General features: G+C 38.2%; 1 protein-coding gene across 13 annotated transcripts in view; it reads left to right on the forward strand.

The window, feature by feature from the left end:
* STXBP5 (syntaxin binding protein 5) overlaps positions 1–14,806 on the forward strand; it is a 108,877-nt gene that overhangs the window by 22,720 nt on the left and 71,351 nt on the right. For all 13 annotated transcript variants that reach the window (XM_042017191.1, XM_042017193.1, XM_042017197.1 and 10 more), the window contains exons 3-4: positions 11,561–11,642; positions 12,447–12,547. In XM_042017191.1, coding sequence (XP_041873125.1) covers positions 11,561–11,642; positions 12,447–12,547 — 183 coding nt within the window. The remainder of the gene's footprint in view (positions 1–11,560; positions 11,643–12,446; positions 12,548–14,806) is intronic.

The raw sequence follows: 14,806 nt of genomic DNA on the forward strand, positions 1-14,806 counted from the left end.
CATCCAGAGGGAACTCAATTTTTTCAAAAACTGCTGTGCCTGGCCTGAAAGGCTGGAAGAAACCACTCTCTACTCCTCCCACCAGGGGCTGGCTGTGATTGTTGAAGAGGTCCCAGACATAGGAGCCCAGACTAGGACAGCCAAACAAAATTGAGTATATATTCCGAATGGTATTCATCGCCTCGCAGGTTATTATGCTATAGACATAATAAACCAATAAAGCAATTCTCATACCATTCCCTGGTTTTAACAGGAGTAATACAACAGGCAGGTAGTTCCCCATGTGAGGAAAAATATAGAGAGCAAGATACAGTACCCATGCAGACCAGCTGAGCACCATGGTGAATAGATTTCTGTTTATACAAAATTGTAATTCTGACTTTTTCTCAGAGCAGGCCCCACGTTGGGCGCCAAATTATGTACTAGTTTGAAAACAAACCAGTGGGAGGCACTAAGTCAGAATAACAATTTAATGGAAATTAAAGAAAAAGGGGAAAAAAAGGTAGAAGAAAACACTGTCAAACTGACAGAGTCAAGGTACAACCTGACACCCTGTTAGGCAGGGTGGTGGTAGCAGTCTGGTGGAATGGTGGCTGCAGTCCTCTGAAGCAGTGATCCTGTAGTAAAACAGTCTGCTCTTCCTCAGGAAGTCCAATGGTGGCTGTGTAGCTCCTGTCCTCTGGAAATCCAGTGGGAAGCCCGTCTCTCTGGTGTTCAGCCTCAGATTATATCCACGATGGGATGCTTGGTTCCTCCCTCTGGGCAGAGCATCTCACAATGGGGTAACGAGTCATGAGGCCAAGTGTTGATTAGGCTCATTAACAGGAGATAGTCCGGAGGGAGTTATCTCTGAGTCAGGCGGCAGGACAATGGTGGGCAATTAACAGAAAGATAGTCTGGGGGGAGGAGGCAAGGAAACACTGCCCCACCTGGTTTCAACGGCTCCTGAGGATGGTAATAGAATACACTGCAACCCAGGACAGTGTTGTAACTCTTGAAATGCTTCCTGTGACTAAACAGAGCCTGTATTTTAGGATGTTGAGGTAATGCTTTGGATGGGATATGGGCCTAATCTGGATTTTCCCCCCTCTTTCCAGCTTCCTTTATCCCCTCTTTTCAGCTTCATATTTTCATAAAATTTATGGCAAAGTATTATCTGAAGACTTCTTATCTTCAGTCAAAGTTGATTGAAATAGCTCTTCAGACTCAGATTATTTGTTTGTTCTGCTAGTAAACCAAACATTCTTGTAATAGCAGGGCAGATGAGCACTGCCTGAATTACCAAACATCACTTGGAATCTGACAGGCACTGAAAGTAAGGAGAATAAGAGATGGGGAGATTCTCTAAAGTATCAGGAAAAAAAAATCGCTGAGACTACAGTTGCAAGGTAATACTTCCTTCCATCTCATAAAGTACCTGCTAGGGAAAACTGCAAGAAAGATGTACAGAAGTACCTTGGACTGTGCTTTTTCTGTTGATGATCTGTTTTCCATCTTGTTGTAGTCTTAAACTGGGCTGTGGGTACTTGGAAATTTCATAACACTGAATTATTCCCTTCCCAGTGCTAAGAAAAACCCTTGGGTTTCTGACACCCACAGCTTGTACCAAACAGTAGCTTAGTATTTATACCCCTGTGGGAACTCTTTAGCACTGTGCATTTCTTGGGGCTAAGGAAAGGACCCATCTGAAGTCCTCAAGTACACTGAGAAAGAGAGCAAACTACAGGATCTAATGTGGCACCTGCAACAAATTTTAAGAGAAGAGTTAAGATGGAATGGGTAGTGTTATTTTTAAGGCTATGCTTTACAACTTAATAATATTGAAGACACATGTTTTAATGCAAATTTTTAAAATCCACCAATTTAGTTTTTGTTAGTAGCCACTATTCTTTTTACACTTAAAAAATTAAGCTGAATAATGGAAAACATTTACAATTGAGGTTGAGCTAGTGCATTAACTTTTACGAATAAATTACCATCATGCATTTGAGGAGATGTGAATTAAGGTTGAATAAGCAACTTCTAGGGACAATGTCAACCTTTTAATAGTCCATGTCAAGTTGGATTTCTGGTAAACACAAACCATAAAAATACTACTTTATGCAATGCTGGTATGCAACCATTTTTGTGGTGTGAAGTGGAGCTCTGTGTAATAGCAGAAATGCCTGGACAAAATAACTAAAATTGCAGGCATTTCCACAAAACAGTAATTTCTTTTAATGTTTTGGCATGTATTTTTCCATGTCCTGTGAAAAGCACCAAAAAATGCAGAGCACTCTAATGAGTGGGCATTGGTTTTGCATATTTAAAATAAAGAGTTCTAGCTCCATGGTACCCCTTGTTTATGCGAGGACCTAGTTTCCTCTCTTGATTTTTGTGGAATAGTGCCATCTACTGAATTGTTGGTATTGTACCTTGGTTTTTCATTTGTGGTGGTAATTTTGAGCAAACCTATAAAATGGTCACTACTGTTTTGATAGTAGTGAAATAGTAAGTTTCTCAGTCCTTTGGTGATATGCAAAACTAAAAATTATGCTGTAGTGGAACATTGAGGAGGCTTAAGAAAGTGAAAAACACTGTCTTAGTGTTACAAAATACTTAAAGTAGCAATTAAAGTATAGCTGTTGATTGCTTACACTTGAGGCTAATTTTAACAATTTTTTAGTGTCATTTTGAATGAGAATATTTAAGAAGTCTCTCCTTCTGTTTTGAGCAGACAAGGGAAACTTTTTCCCAAGACCCATTTATTCCATTATGTTTGAACTACTAGGGTTTAGACACTGCTAAAAAGCAATAGCAGCTTTTTGTGATGCTGTGCCTTTGAACATCACGTGGGGTATTTAGAAGATCTTTCAGCTTGCAACTGCTATGGATCTGGGGACAGATTGTCATACCAAGTTGGTATAGACAGAAGAGGTAAACTTGTACCTGCCACCTGGATCTGGGATCTAAGTTTCTCCTTCTTGCCTAATACCATGGAAGTGTTGGTACTTCTAATCCGTGACCTGCTTAGCACTCCGACAAGTGACTTTGCTGGTAACTACTCCAAAAAGCTGTGTAAGCAGAAACATGGTATACCTGCATCACTGTATTGATAAAACTTCCAATGATTAAACTTCCTTCAGAAGGATGTTTGGAAGAGGAAGTTATTTCTGTTGTTAGCACGATGCAAAATGGTGTGAGAAACAGAAGGGTAGATTTAAGCCTCATCCACAAGTCAAGTGTTAAAAGACTGGGTCCAAAGGAAGGAGCTGATACCGGTACTGAGAGAGAAACTACAGCAAAGTCTGGGGGAGAAGTTCATACACATGACCAACTTTTATTTTAATTTGAGATCTTCTTTAAGACCTCTTCCTATGCCTAAGTCACCTGCTTTTTCTGCTGCCTTTATCAAACCAAGTGAGTAAGTTGAGTGGTAAGTTGAATAGCAAAGGATGGGGCAACACCTGGCTTGAGGTAGAAAAGGATTTAAATGGGATTAGTAATTAATTTGAGAAATCAGGCATTGGTGCCAAAAGGAAAGTTGTGACAATAACCATAAATGTCTGCTGAGTGATAACAGAAGGGGGACACACAAGATGAGGTAGCTTACATAAGTTAGAACAGTATCTGTGGTCTTATTCTATATAACCCCATAATGGTGTAAAGGGTTAATGAGGTACAAGTAAAATTGGCTCAGGAGACTACACTCACTGCTATGAAGTTTGTGAGGAGGGGATTGGAGAATAGGCTTGTGTGTGAACAAAGCTGAGACGGAATGACTGGTGATTATAGTTAGTCTTATGTCACTTCTGTCCAGTGGTTGGTGACTTGGTAATAACTGAAGAGAACTTGCTTGTCAGACAAGAGTTAAGGGGAAGTATTTTAGGTTATGCTGTGAATGAAGAGTGATTTCTGGACCTAGCAAAACACTTTACAGTCAGAAATAGGTGTTGACAGACAATAATTGATTGGGTAAGGATTGGCCATGTTCTTAGTAAATGTTAAATTGTCCTTTTATTAGATAATATCCATGGTTATTTATGCTTTCATAAGCTGAATTAAATAAGTATATAAATTCACTTTAGCATCTAGTTCTAGAACATTACACTTGTTAATGCTGCTCTTGGCAATGTCTGTACATCTGGACTCTGGGAAGAGACATCATTCTTATTCCAAGTGTACATCAGTTCTAGGAACATAGAATGCCTCTGCCTTTATTCTTGGCCAAGAAGCTATGCATGTAAAGAGGAAAAGCCTGGTTAATTATTAATATTGTGATCTAGTATGTTGAAGTTTGACTTGGAAACTAAACTGGATTAGGTGGATAACAGGTGAGTAGGATTTGGAAGCATGCAACAGACAACTAAGGTTTTTACCTCTGTATTTTGATGAAGTTCTTCAAAAATACATAATTATCTCCTGAATTTACTCTTATGTGTGCAGTCTTTGGAAAAACTTTACTGAATTAGGAGCTGCCACCCATTTCACTGCATCTTGTGTAGTCATAGGAACCAGTATTTGTAAGTTTCTTACCCTTGTGTTCTACTCTTCTCCTTCTCTTCCATCCTGCCCAGAAAAAGTAGTGGGTTAGTCACCTTCTTTGCATTGTTAGTGCTGAAATACAGGTCTAAGACTAAAGGAGTACAACCTGTATCAGAATGCAAAGTCAGTAAAATCAAGGAAAGCCTGTAGCCTTTTTAGGTTTTTTTCTTGTTTGGTCTAAATTGATGTTTTTACCTCTTCATTTAATGGCATGCTTTGCCATCTGTGAATTGTGCATATAGAAACTTATCATTAAAACCAATTTTGCTTCTTGTTTAATTTTAAGTCATTGGGGTTTTTTTAATCTTGTGTGCATTTGTACTGCTCAATTACATCTTGTTCCAATGAACGATTGCCTCTCACTGACAGCTCTGAGAAAATCTACCAAATACAGCCTTTACAGAAAAGTTGCTGGCACTTTCCATAGCTATTTGGGAAATGCTGTATTTGTGCATATTTATGTAAGCAAGATTGAAGTTTAAGAAGTGCTTTGATCCCTATCTGTTGTTGTTAAAAATGGATTGTATTTAAGTTACTGCTCCCTACCTGTTCACTATCAGCTTACATGCAAACTAGTTCAGGCATTGTTTAATTTTAAAATATAAAACTCATGCAAATTGAGGCAAAAAAAGGTGGTTTTGTGCTTTAAAATAGCTACAACTACCTTTATACAAAAACCAGTTAACAAACTTTAGCTGAGATCTATAGACTTTGGTATTTTTCAAAACAGAGCTCCTTTTTACTCTATCAGTCTGAGATTATTTTTTTTTTTGCAAGTTGACATTGAATCATTTGGCTTCTGGTGTTTAAAGGAGCTGAGCATTTTTCTATAAACAGAGTAAATACTTAAGGAAGCTGCTCTGCACTAATTTAGAAATGAACATTACTGGTAGCTCATTTGGAATTTGAGAAATTGAGCTTCCAGCCAGTTGTTTAATCACCACTTGACTGGAAGTTCTAAAGCTGCAATAGCAAACAGCAGTAGTAGTTTGCTATACCCTGTTAAACTACTGTGATATTTGTAATAGGATCTAACATCACTTTTTAAAATGTTGTGCCTGTTACCGGCCTCCCTCCTTACACTCCCCTGTCACCAAAAGGACAAATTATATTTTATCTTGTTTGGTAGTACATGGATGTGAAAGGTCAAAGTGTATTTTCTAGACAGTATTTGACTGTAGTATTTTCTGAATTTTTGAATAACTGTCTCTTGCTAAATAACTGTGTCTTGACAGATTGTTCCTTGAGATGGTTGCTGTAGATTATGTATGTGAAAGTAATAGTACTCATTAGATTTGATGAGATACAGTGGTGCATTTTTTTTTTTTTAATGATTTGGGGTCTGATTAAGTGGAAAACTGCTACACATACATGACTATAGTAAAATATGCAGGTATATTATGCAGTCCTGGAGAGCTGTATGCTATGGACTGGTATACATAAGCATACATCGAGTCATCTACTGGTTTTAGGGTTTTGTATGCAATTCAAATCAGTGGTTTGTGTCTTTCTGTAGCCAATAATCCTCTTTTTTTGGTCAAAACTGTCAAATGTTTAAGTACTGTTAGGTGTTACAGCTACAGTTTTGAGAAGTATCTAGGAATGAATATTAAAAGCTGCTACAGTTTCAGATTTGTCTTAAAACTCTTGAGCTATTGTAACAGTGGCAATTCTGATACCTGGTCTGTCTTTGCTGTACTATCAAGACTTTTTATAACAGTGTAATAAAAAAAAGATGCCAATACCTGTGTGGTGATAGTTTGGAAAATAATTTAAATTATAAATGTCTTTGTATACCTCAGGGTATACAGCCTGCTGAGCTGAAAGACAGGGACAGGAGCAGAATTAGACCCCCTGTAATCCAGGAAGAAGCAGTTAGTGACCTGCTGAGCCATTTAGGCACTCATAAATCTGTGGGACCAGATGGGATTCATCCAGGTGTACTGAGGGAGCTGGTGGAAGAGCTCACAAAGCTGCTCTCCATCATTTATCATTAGTCCTGGCTACCCAGGGAGGTTGACTGGAGGTTGGCCAACATGGCTTCCATCCACAAGAAGGGCAGGAAGCAGGATCTGGGAAACTACAGGCCTGTCAGCCTGACCTTGGTGTCCAGGAAGGTTATGGAACAAGTTGTCTTGAGTGTGATCGCATGGCACTTACAGGAGAGCCAAGGGTTCAGGCCCAGCCAGCATGGGTTTAGGAAACCAGGTGACCTACCTTGTGCACGAGGGGCAAGGCTGGGGATGTTGTCTACCTGGACTTTAGTAAAGCCTTTGACTCTGTTTCCCACAGCATTCTTCTGGAGAAACTGACTGCTCATGGGTTGGACAAGTGTACTCTTTGCTGGGTTAAAATGGCCAGATCAGAGGGTGGTGGTGAATGGTGTTGTATCCAGTTGGTGTTTGGTCACAGGTGGTGTTCCCCAGGGCTCAGTGTTGGGGCCAGTTCTGTTTAATGTCTTTACTGATGATCTGGATGAGGGGATCAAGTGCACCCTGAGTAAGTTCACAGATGACACGAAGCTGGATGGGAATGTTGATTTGGTGAAGGGTAGAAAGGCTCTGCAGACAGATCTGGACAGGTTAGATCAATGTGGTGAGGCCAGTGCTATGAGGTTCAATGAGGCCGAGTGCCAGGGCCTGCACTTCAATCGCAGCAGCCCTGTGCAACACTGAAGTCTTGGGGAAAAGTGTCTGGAAAGCTGCCCAATAGAAAATGACCTGGGGGTGCTTTTTGACAGCTGACTGAACTTGAACTAGCTGTGCCCAGGTGGCCAGGAAGGCCAGTGGCATCCTGGCCTGTATCAGCAATAGTGTGGCCAGCAGGACCAGGGCAGTGACTGTCCCCCTGTACCCAGCACTGATGAGGTCACACCTCGAGTGCTGTGTCCAGTTCTGGGCCCCTCACTACAAGGGCATTGATGTGCTGGAGCATGTCCAGAAAAGGGCAACAGAGCTGGTGAAGGGTCTGGAGCACAAGTCTTGTTAGGAATGGCTGAGGTAGCTGGTAGTGGTTAGCCTGGAGAAATGGAGGCTCGGGGGAGACCTTACCACTCTCTACAACTGCCTGAAAGGAGGGTGTTGCCAGGTGGGGATTGGCCTCTTCTCCTGACAGGACAAGTGAACGTAGTCTCAAGCTGTGCCAGGGGAGGTTTAGGTTGGATATCAGGAAAAATTTCATCATGGGAAAGGTTGTTAAACATTGGAATGGACTGCCCAGAGAGGTGGTCGAGTCACCATCCCTGGAGGTGTTCAGGAAAAGACTGGAAGTGGCACTTAATGCCGTAGTCTAGTTGATAAGGTGGTGATTGGTAAAAGGCTGGACTTGATGAACTTAGAGGTCTTTTTCAATCTAAATGATTCTGTGATTTTGGACAACTGCCTTATGCTGAGGGTTGAACTGATAACTATAGGTTTTGCAACTGTCTTCTGTGTCAGAGGCATCAAGGTGAAGAATGCCCCAGTACTCCATAGGTCTACTTAGAGTAACTAAAGAATTAAAAAAAAAAAAAAAAGACTGGTCTTCTCTGACTTTCATAAATATTCTGGAATTAATTTTTCAGACATGATTTCTAAGGTCAGATGCGAACTGAGTTGCTGCTATGTAGCTAAGCTATAAATAATAGTAATAACTTTAAAAAAGAGTATTTTGCAGAGACAACTTGCATATTGCTAACTGAAATGCCTAAAGTGTAAGCTTAAGTCTGAAGCTTGTTTGAAAAAATATCTTTTGGGAATGTTGCCTTTCTCATAAATTAAAGTGAAATCAGTGTTATGGGATATGAATTCATGTGTTATGTGATACTAAATTAAGGTCATACTGTGATTTTCTTGTGTATTACCTGCACTTCTAGCAGTTATGAAAATGAACACTGATGTTAGGACATGAGCATGTTATCTCTTTCTTCTCTCAGGCACAGCTGTTGTCTCTTGTTTTCTTAAAAAATATCCTTGAAGACAATGAAATACTAGTGTTTTCCAGGGTTAATTTCCAAAAGGCAGTGGGGAACATGGAAGCAATATTCAAAGGTACAGCTGAGAAGCTATTAATTTATCCAATTTGTTAATATTTGGAATAGGGAATGAAGCAGGGATAGTAGAATGAACTGCTTGGAATTGAAGGAGCAGGGATGGGTCTTTGATTAGAAAACTGCTCAGAGCAGACTATTTCCTCTAAAGCTGCCCTAGGTCTTTGGCAGAGTTTTTCCTGTCTACCAAATTAAAATGCTTTGCTCATCTTGTCATTATTCATTATAATTTTTGCCTGTTTTGGGAACAACTATGTAGTAGATGATCACTGCTTAGTACAGGGAGCTCTCTTGCCTAAAGCACACATACACAAGTGTAGCGGATTTGGGCAAACTGCATTTCCTGGGCTGCTGCCTGTTTTGTGTGGTTGAGAAATGCTTCACATGTACTGAAATGGGCATGTATTATCCTTCCACAGTCAGGCTTTGTGACGTGCTTTTTCAATTCAGCATACCCTGCAAAACTGGGAGGCTTTGCGTGGCTTTAGAAAAGAAGATTAATGCTGGTTAGGAGGATGATATTAATTTGAGATGAGAAGAATAATTTTAGCTACTAGGTGAAAAAGTGAAGATGCCATAATCCTTGAGTAAAGAAACTAAATAAGACTAACTGCAAGGACTATTTTTTTTTTTTTTTAAATGACAGCAAGCACTACAGAAGAGGCCAAACTATTTTCACATCTGGATGGGAGTTTCCACTAATTTGTTAAAGAGGGATTTGCTTTGAGTATATAAAACTTGTGTGATCTTACTCCTAGTGCTGCATATTTACTGGTTTATGGAAAGATGGTTCAGGTGTCCTGGAAAATGTGGAAGAATTTTTTGTTTAAGGAAACATTGAAATATTCTTAATAATGAAATTTTTACTGACTAGTTATAACAGTGCTTCCAGAAATATTAGCATCAGAAGTGCTTGCAGAAAGCATCTGAGGAATAGAATTTGAAGGCAGAAGTAACTCGAGCAGTCTATGGACTTATGTTTTTCTGGGTCATATTCCTCTTATTTTGAGGCAAGGTAGCTGTAGAGTCTCAATTCCAAATAAACTCTGGATTTATGAGCAAGGTTTGCATTTAATTATGTTGGAAAATGATGTTCAGGGGAGGGCCTGGAAAATCTTTTATTAGAACACTACCTGTGTCAGTGCAGATAAACAAGTTTTATTCCTATATTTTATTAATTCAATTCCTGTAAGCATCTGAATCTCACATTTGGAAATTGTTTTTGTCTACTTCTGCAAATAATTATTAATTCAAGTGAATGCAGATGCATGAGGAAGGCCGAAGGCCATTGGCTCTGAAACTTGTTATTCCTTGTGGGTTTTTTCAATCTGGCAATTTGTGTTGTCAATCCATAGTTAATATAAGAGCAATGATTTTACGTTAAAAGTATTCTGAGTTGGTGTAGGAAGGTATCATTTATGGGGACAACACCCCCTCTACTCTTTTTTTTTTTTTTTTTTTTTTTTTTTAAGATATAAACTGTGACTGGAATACAGATGAGTTCTTTGTAAAAAAACATATTGATAAGAATGTAAGAATGTAAAATAAAAGCAAAAAAACAGGTGAGGCTATCTGACTCTTTAAGTCCTTCCATGGCAGAACAAAATTAAATAACTTACTCTGTTTGGGGAAGAAAGCTGGTATTAAGTTTGGGGGATTATTCAACATCTGTTTAGTGTATATCTCACCACTTAGCTGGATGTTATGCAGATTCATTAGTCTAGAAGAATGTGATTCAAGTTTTAAAGTTAAAATATTGCAGTGTGTTGAAGCAGACTTCTCCCTGCTGTTTTTCTACTTACATTTTATTTCACCAGCTTAGAGGCTGAGCAGGAGATGTGTCTGAGTTTTGATTTGCATGCAGCCTAGTAGTCTTTTCAGCCTTCCAACTGCCTGTAGCATGAATGCACATGTTCTTTAAGAATGCACGTATTATCCACTTTGGTTTTTTTCAGCAATTTCTCAGTAAATGGAAAGCTTGCAGAATGGGTGAGAATTACACTGTTTTATTAATTTTTATCATATACTGAGAGGAAAAAGTTGTACATACATTCCCTGTTTTGTATACAGCTTTGGAATCATTTCCTTTCTTCCAAAAACTAAGGTGCTTCTTTAAAACAAGAAGTGTTCAGCCCTGACAAATTATAGTCCAGAAACTCTGGGCATACAATGATGATGAAATACTGACCAGTTTGCTTAATTCCTCTGTTGTTTCTGCTCGATCTCCTAGATGTTGGAGAACTTAATTTTGTATCAGAAGCAGGTGCATAACCACATATAAAATACAGAATGTTTGCAACTAATAAATGAGTTATGTATGGAGAACTGAAAGAATCTGTTTTGCTGCTGCTTCTATCAATATTCATTATGGAAGGATAGGACTAATTTACATATGAGAGTGAAAATGAGCAAGCTTTTGTTATCTCATAGCTGGTGTGAATCCAGGAAGTCTTCATACAGAGATCCTGGAAATTTACATTATACATAATTTTCCATTAACTCCTCCATATTTTGACTACTGATCTTCTCATCTCTGTCACAGCAGATTTTTTTTAATATGCCTTATATTATTCAGCTCTTTTTACCTTAAGTAATGTTTAAATGGTGAGAAAGATCCTTTGGCATTTGAAAAATGCAATAATTTTTTTATGATGTTTATTTAGATTAACTTCCTTTTATTCTAGTTCTTATATTTAACATTGTTAAAATAACTGCTTCAACATTCTTCAAGTTGTCCATGATGAAGAATCCCTTAAATCATTGTAAGTTAAGCAGTTATACATAATTTTTATATTTCATAGTAGGTCTTTCAAATTTTGTGTTACTTTGTGGCATTTATAAACTACTGTTTTGGTAACAGCTCTGTGTGATTAGATATGTTGAGTGCACTAGCTAGAAGCAGGATCTTAGCCTGTGTGAATGTGGTATTAGTGAAAGTGAAAATGTTGGTTATGCTGTGTGTTTTGTTTGTTACATGCAACAATTATTCCTTAATGGTGCCAATTCCAGCTTTGGTCGGCCAGGAGTTGAATGCTACTGTCAACATGACAGTGGAGCTGCAGTAATCCAACTTCAGTTCCTGATTAATGAGGTTAGTAAAATAATTTATGTGTAATTCAGAGAAGGTATGGAGCATATTTTCTTTAATTTTTCATTAAGCAAGCATTAAAATTAGCTAATATAAGTGATGTAGCATGAATAGCAAACAGTAATAATAATTATAAATAAATTAACTTTTTTAGTTTTGGAAAATGCTTGACTAACTGCTGAGAATGTCTTTGTCTCTAGAGTACTCTTTTGTTATAAGCAAGAACTAGGAATATCATTTTGTGTCCTTGAACATTGCAAGTTATCTTTGCAAGTGGTGAAGTACTTTTCCAATAGTACTACCAGTTTCAGTAGGTACTTAGTTTTATTTTGATAGAGTTACAGTCTTAGACATGAACTGAATAATGCTGCCTCAGTTTCAGATGTGTTTTGCTAGGGATGTAGCAGCTGAGATCTGACAGCAGTGCTGTTCTTGAGCTAGATAGAGACAGGTTTTTAGAGGGACCTCACTAGCTTTCTCAGCACATAGGTATTAGTAGTTCAGTTCATTGCTTGATTTGTCTACAGGGATGGACATGAGGAAACTGATGAGCACACACTGGAAAAAGCTTCTTCCCCACCACCTCTCAGTATAGCACTGAAACAAATATGAGTGAGCTGAACAACATGTGATCACATCAGTTGTCTCATTCCTGCTACTTAGAACTTACCTGTGCTATGGTGTTGATGCACATGCTTACTCATTTTTTTCCTCCTGGTAATAAAGATGTAGTATATTTCCACTGTGATGATACACTGTTCCTAGGGTTATGAAAACAAGTTGACTAAAACATTTTCTTTCTCATAGGGAGCTCTTGTGAGTGCCTTGGCTGATGACACCTTACACCTGTGGAACTTGCGCCAGAAGAGACCTGCTATACTTCATTCACTCAAATTTAACCGGGAACGGTAGGGACTGGGTTATTATTGCACTGCCCCTTAGCATCGCACTACGTGCTATTGTAAGATCAGATTTTATTAATGAAGTCCAGGTTGTAACTTGGTACATAATTGAAACTGGGCTTACACTGGGTTTGAATTTCAATCTGTTAGGGCCTTAAATAGTTGTGAATAGACACACTACTGACCTAAACTGAGATGTGTTTTCTATCACTTTATGTATTGCATTGCTGAACATCAATTTTCATATCTTAAAAAAGTGGCAGGATAAAATACTTTGAATATATGTCTTCAGAGGAATTTTGGAACAAAAGGAAGTGTATGCACCAACAAGACAACAGGAGAACTAATTCAGTATTTTTACCTGGAATTTTTTCTCCATTAATGGCAAAGCAGAATTCTGTAGTGTTAGAGCTCTTGTTCATATCAGAGTAGCTGAAAACAGCTTGGGTTTTGACTAAAAATTTTTATACTCAAGTAATAGAATTGTAAGCAAGCTAAAGAGGTATTTCAAATTAAATTTCTGAAAGTCAGTTGACTAAATTTCTGAAAAAGATGGACTTTTTTTTTAAAAGCAAGTATTTCTTCTTTTCCAGTATATGTAAAGTCTCAGCTGGAATTCTGTGTTTGCTTTTGAACAGTATGCATTAGCGATGGACTGCTTGAGGAGCTCAAAGAATGCTAGCAAGAGCACAGAAAAATCTGTGACTTTTATCCCTTTTGAATAGGGCAGGAGGTAATAAATTTTAAGTAATGGGTAGCAACAGAAGAAGTTAAATACTTATGTAATACCTTCTAATGTAGTGTCATGTAAAGTGCTAAACAAACTGTTGGGTGGGTTAAATGGTAACCTTGTAGTTTTAAAGAGCAGGTTATGAACAAATTCATTAGGACCAACATGAATGCAGACTACCGGGTTTTTGTGTATAGAGGATTCTAAGTACCTTTTGAAATTATTTCTATAATCACCATGCATAAAATCTGACCAGGGCCTGTAGAAATAGGACAAGGGGTAATGACTTTAAAGTGAAAGAGAGTAGATTTAGATTGGGTATTGAAAGAAATTCTTCACTGTGAGGGTGGTGAGACACTGTAACTGCTTGCCCAGAGAGGCAGTGGATGCCTCATCCCTGGAAGTGTTCAAGAATAGGTTGGATGGGGCTTTGATCAACTATCTACTGAAAGATATCCCTGCCCACAGCAGGTGAGTTGGACTAGGTGATCTTTAAAGACCCCCTTCAGGCCCAGAAAGTTCTGTGATTCTGAACTGTTATACGGAAAACAGAAAGCTTTGTTAGCTGAGGCAAATTCTCAACCCCAGAGGAGTGATAGTGTTCCTTTATACAGCATAAAAGTCAAATGGAGAGAAATGCAGTTTATTACCCCTAGTTTAATGAGGGTTGTCAAAGTGTAGGAGATACAGTAGTATGTCCAAACTGAATTTCCTACCTCTCCCTTCCTTTTTTTTAGTGACTTTTCTCTTGTAGTGTCTACTTAAGTGTCAGTGTAAAATTAGGGTTTGTATCCTGAAATCACACTTAAACGTGGGCTTCTAACTAATGCTTTAAAACAGGTATCTGAGGAGGTGATTCTGATTGTGTGCAAATCTGTTGTAAGCTGGGTTAGAGTTTTAGATGTATGGGTATCTTTGGTTAAGCAAAGTGAAAGTTTTAAACTGTCCTTTTTCTGTCAATGTGATGATGTCGGTAGCAAAACCTGTCACAGGGAGTTGAGTGTGGGTAGAAAGGAGGCTCGGTCACTGATGTTGCTTTAGTGGCTGAATTAGTTACTAATCCTGTCTTGCTAAGGTAGGTAATGAGAGCACCATAGTTACCATGAGTGGCATAAGCACAGCTTGGGACAAGGGCATATTCTTCCAGCAATTTTAATTTTAAAATATCTATTGTAAGAACATATAAAAGTAGCCAGAATGCTTAAGATTCCCAGATATGTACATTGTCATAGCCACTTATGTCGTGCTGGATGACTGTTAACTGTTTTCAAATATTCTGTTTTCTTTTGACTAGTTTATAAAATAACATGTAATTTAATTATCAGGTAAATATTTTGATTTGAACTCAAACTGCAAAAAATCCACTGTTGAATAATTCTAAGTAGGGGCCTTTATACACTCAGTTCTTAGTAATTCATTATGCCTAGTATGTTCAATATGCTGTATGAATCTGAAGTAAATGGGCTTTTCTTAGGTCGATTTTATGGTGTATATTAACAACTAAGTTTATTGAGGAGAGTGTTTATAAATAAAAT

The sequence above is a fragment of the Corvus kubaryi genome, unplaced genomic scaffold, assembly GCF_017639235.1.
Source record: "Corvus kubaryi isolate FWS band 111438036 unplaced genomic scaffold, C.kubaryi_AGA036_p1.0 split3-73, whole genome shotgun sequence".
Taxonomy (NCBI): domain Eukaryota; kingdom Metazoa; phylum Chordata; class Aves; order Passeriformes; family Corvidae; genus Corvus; species Corvus kubaryi.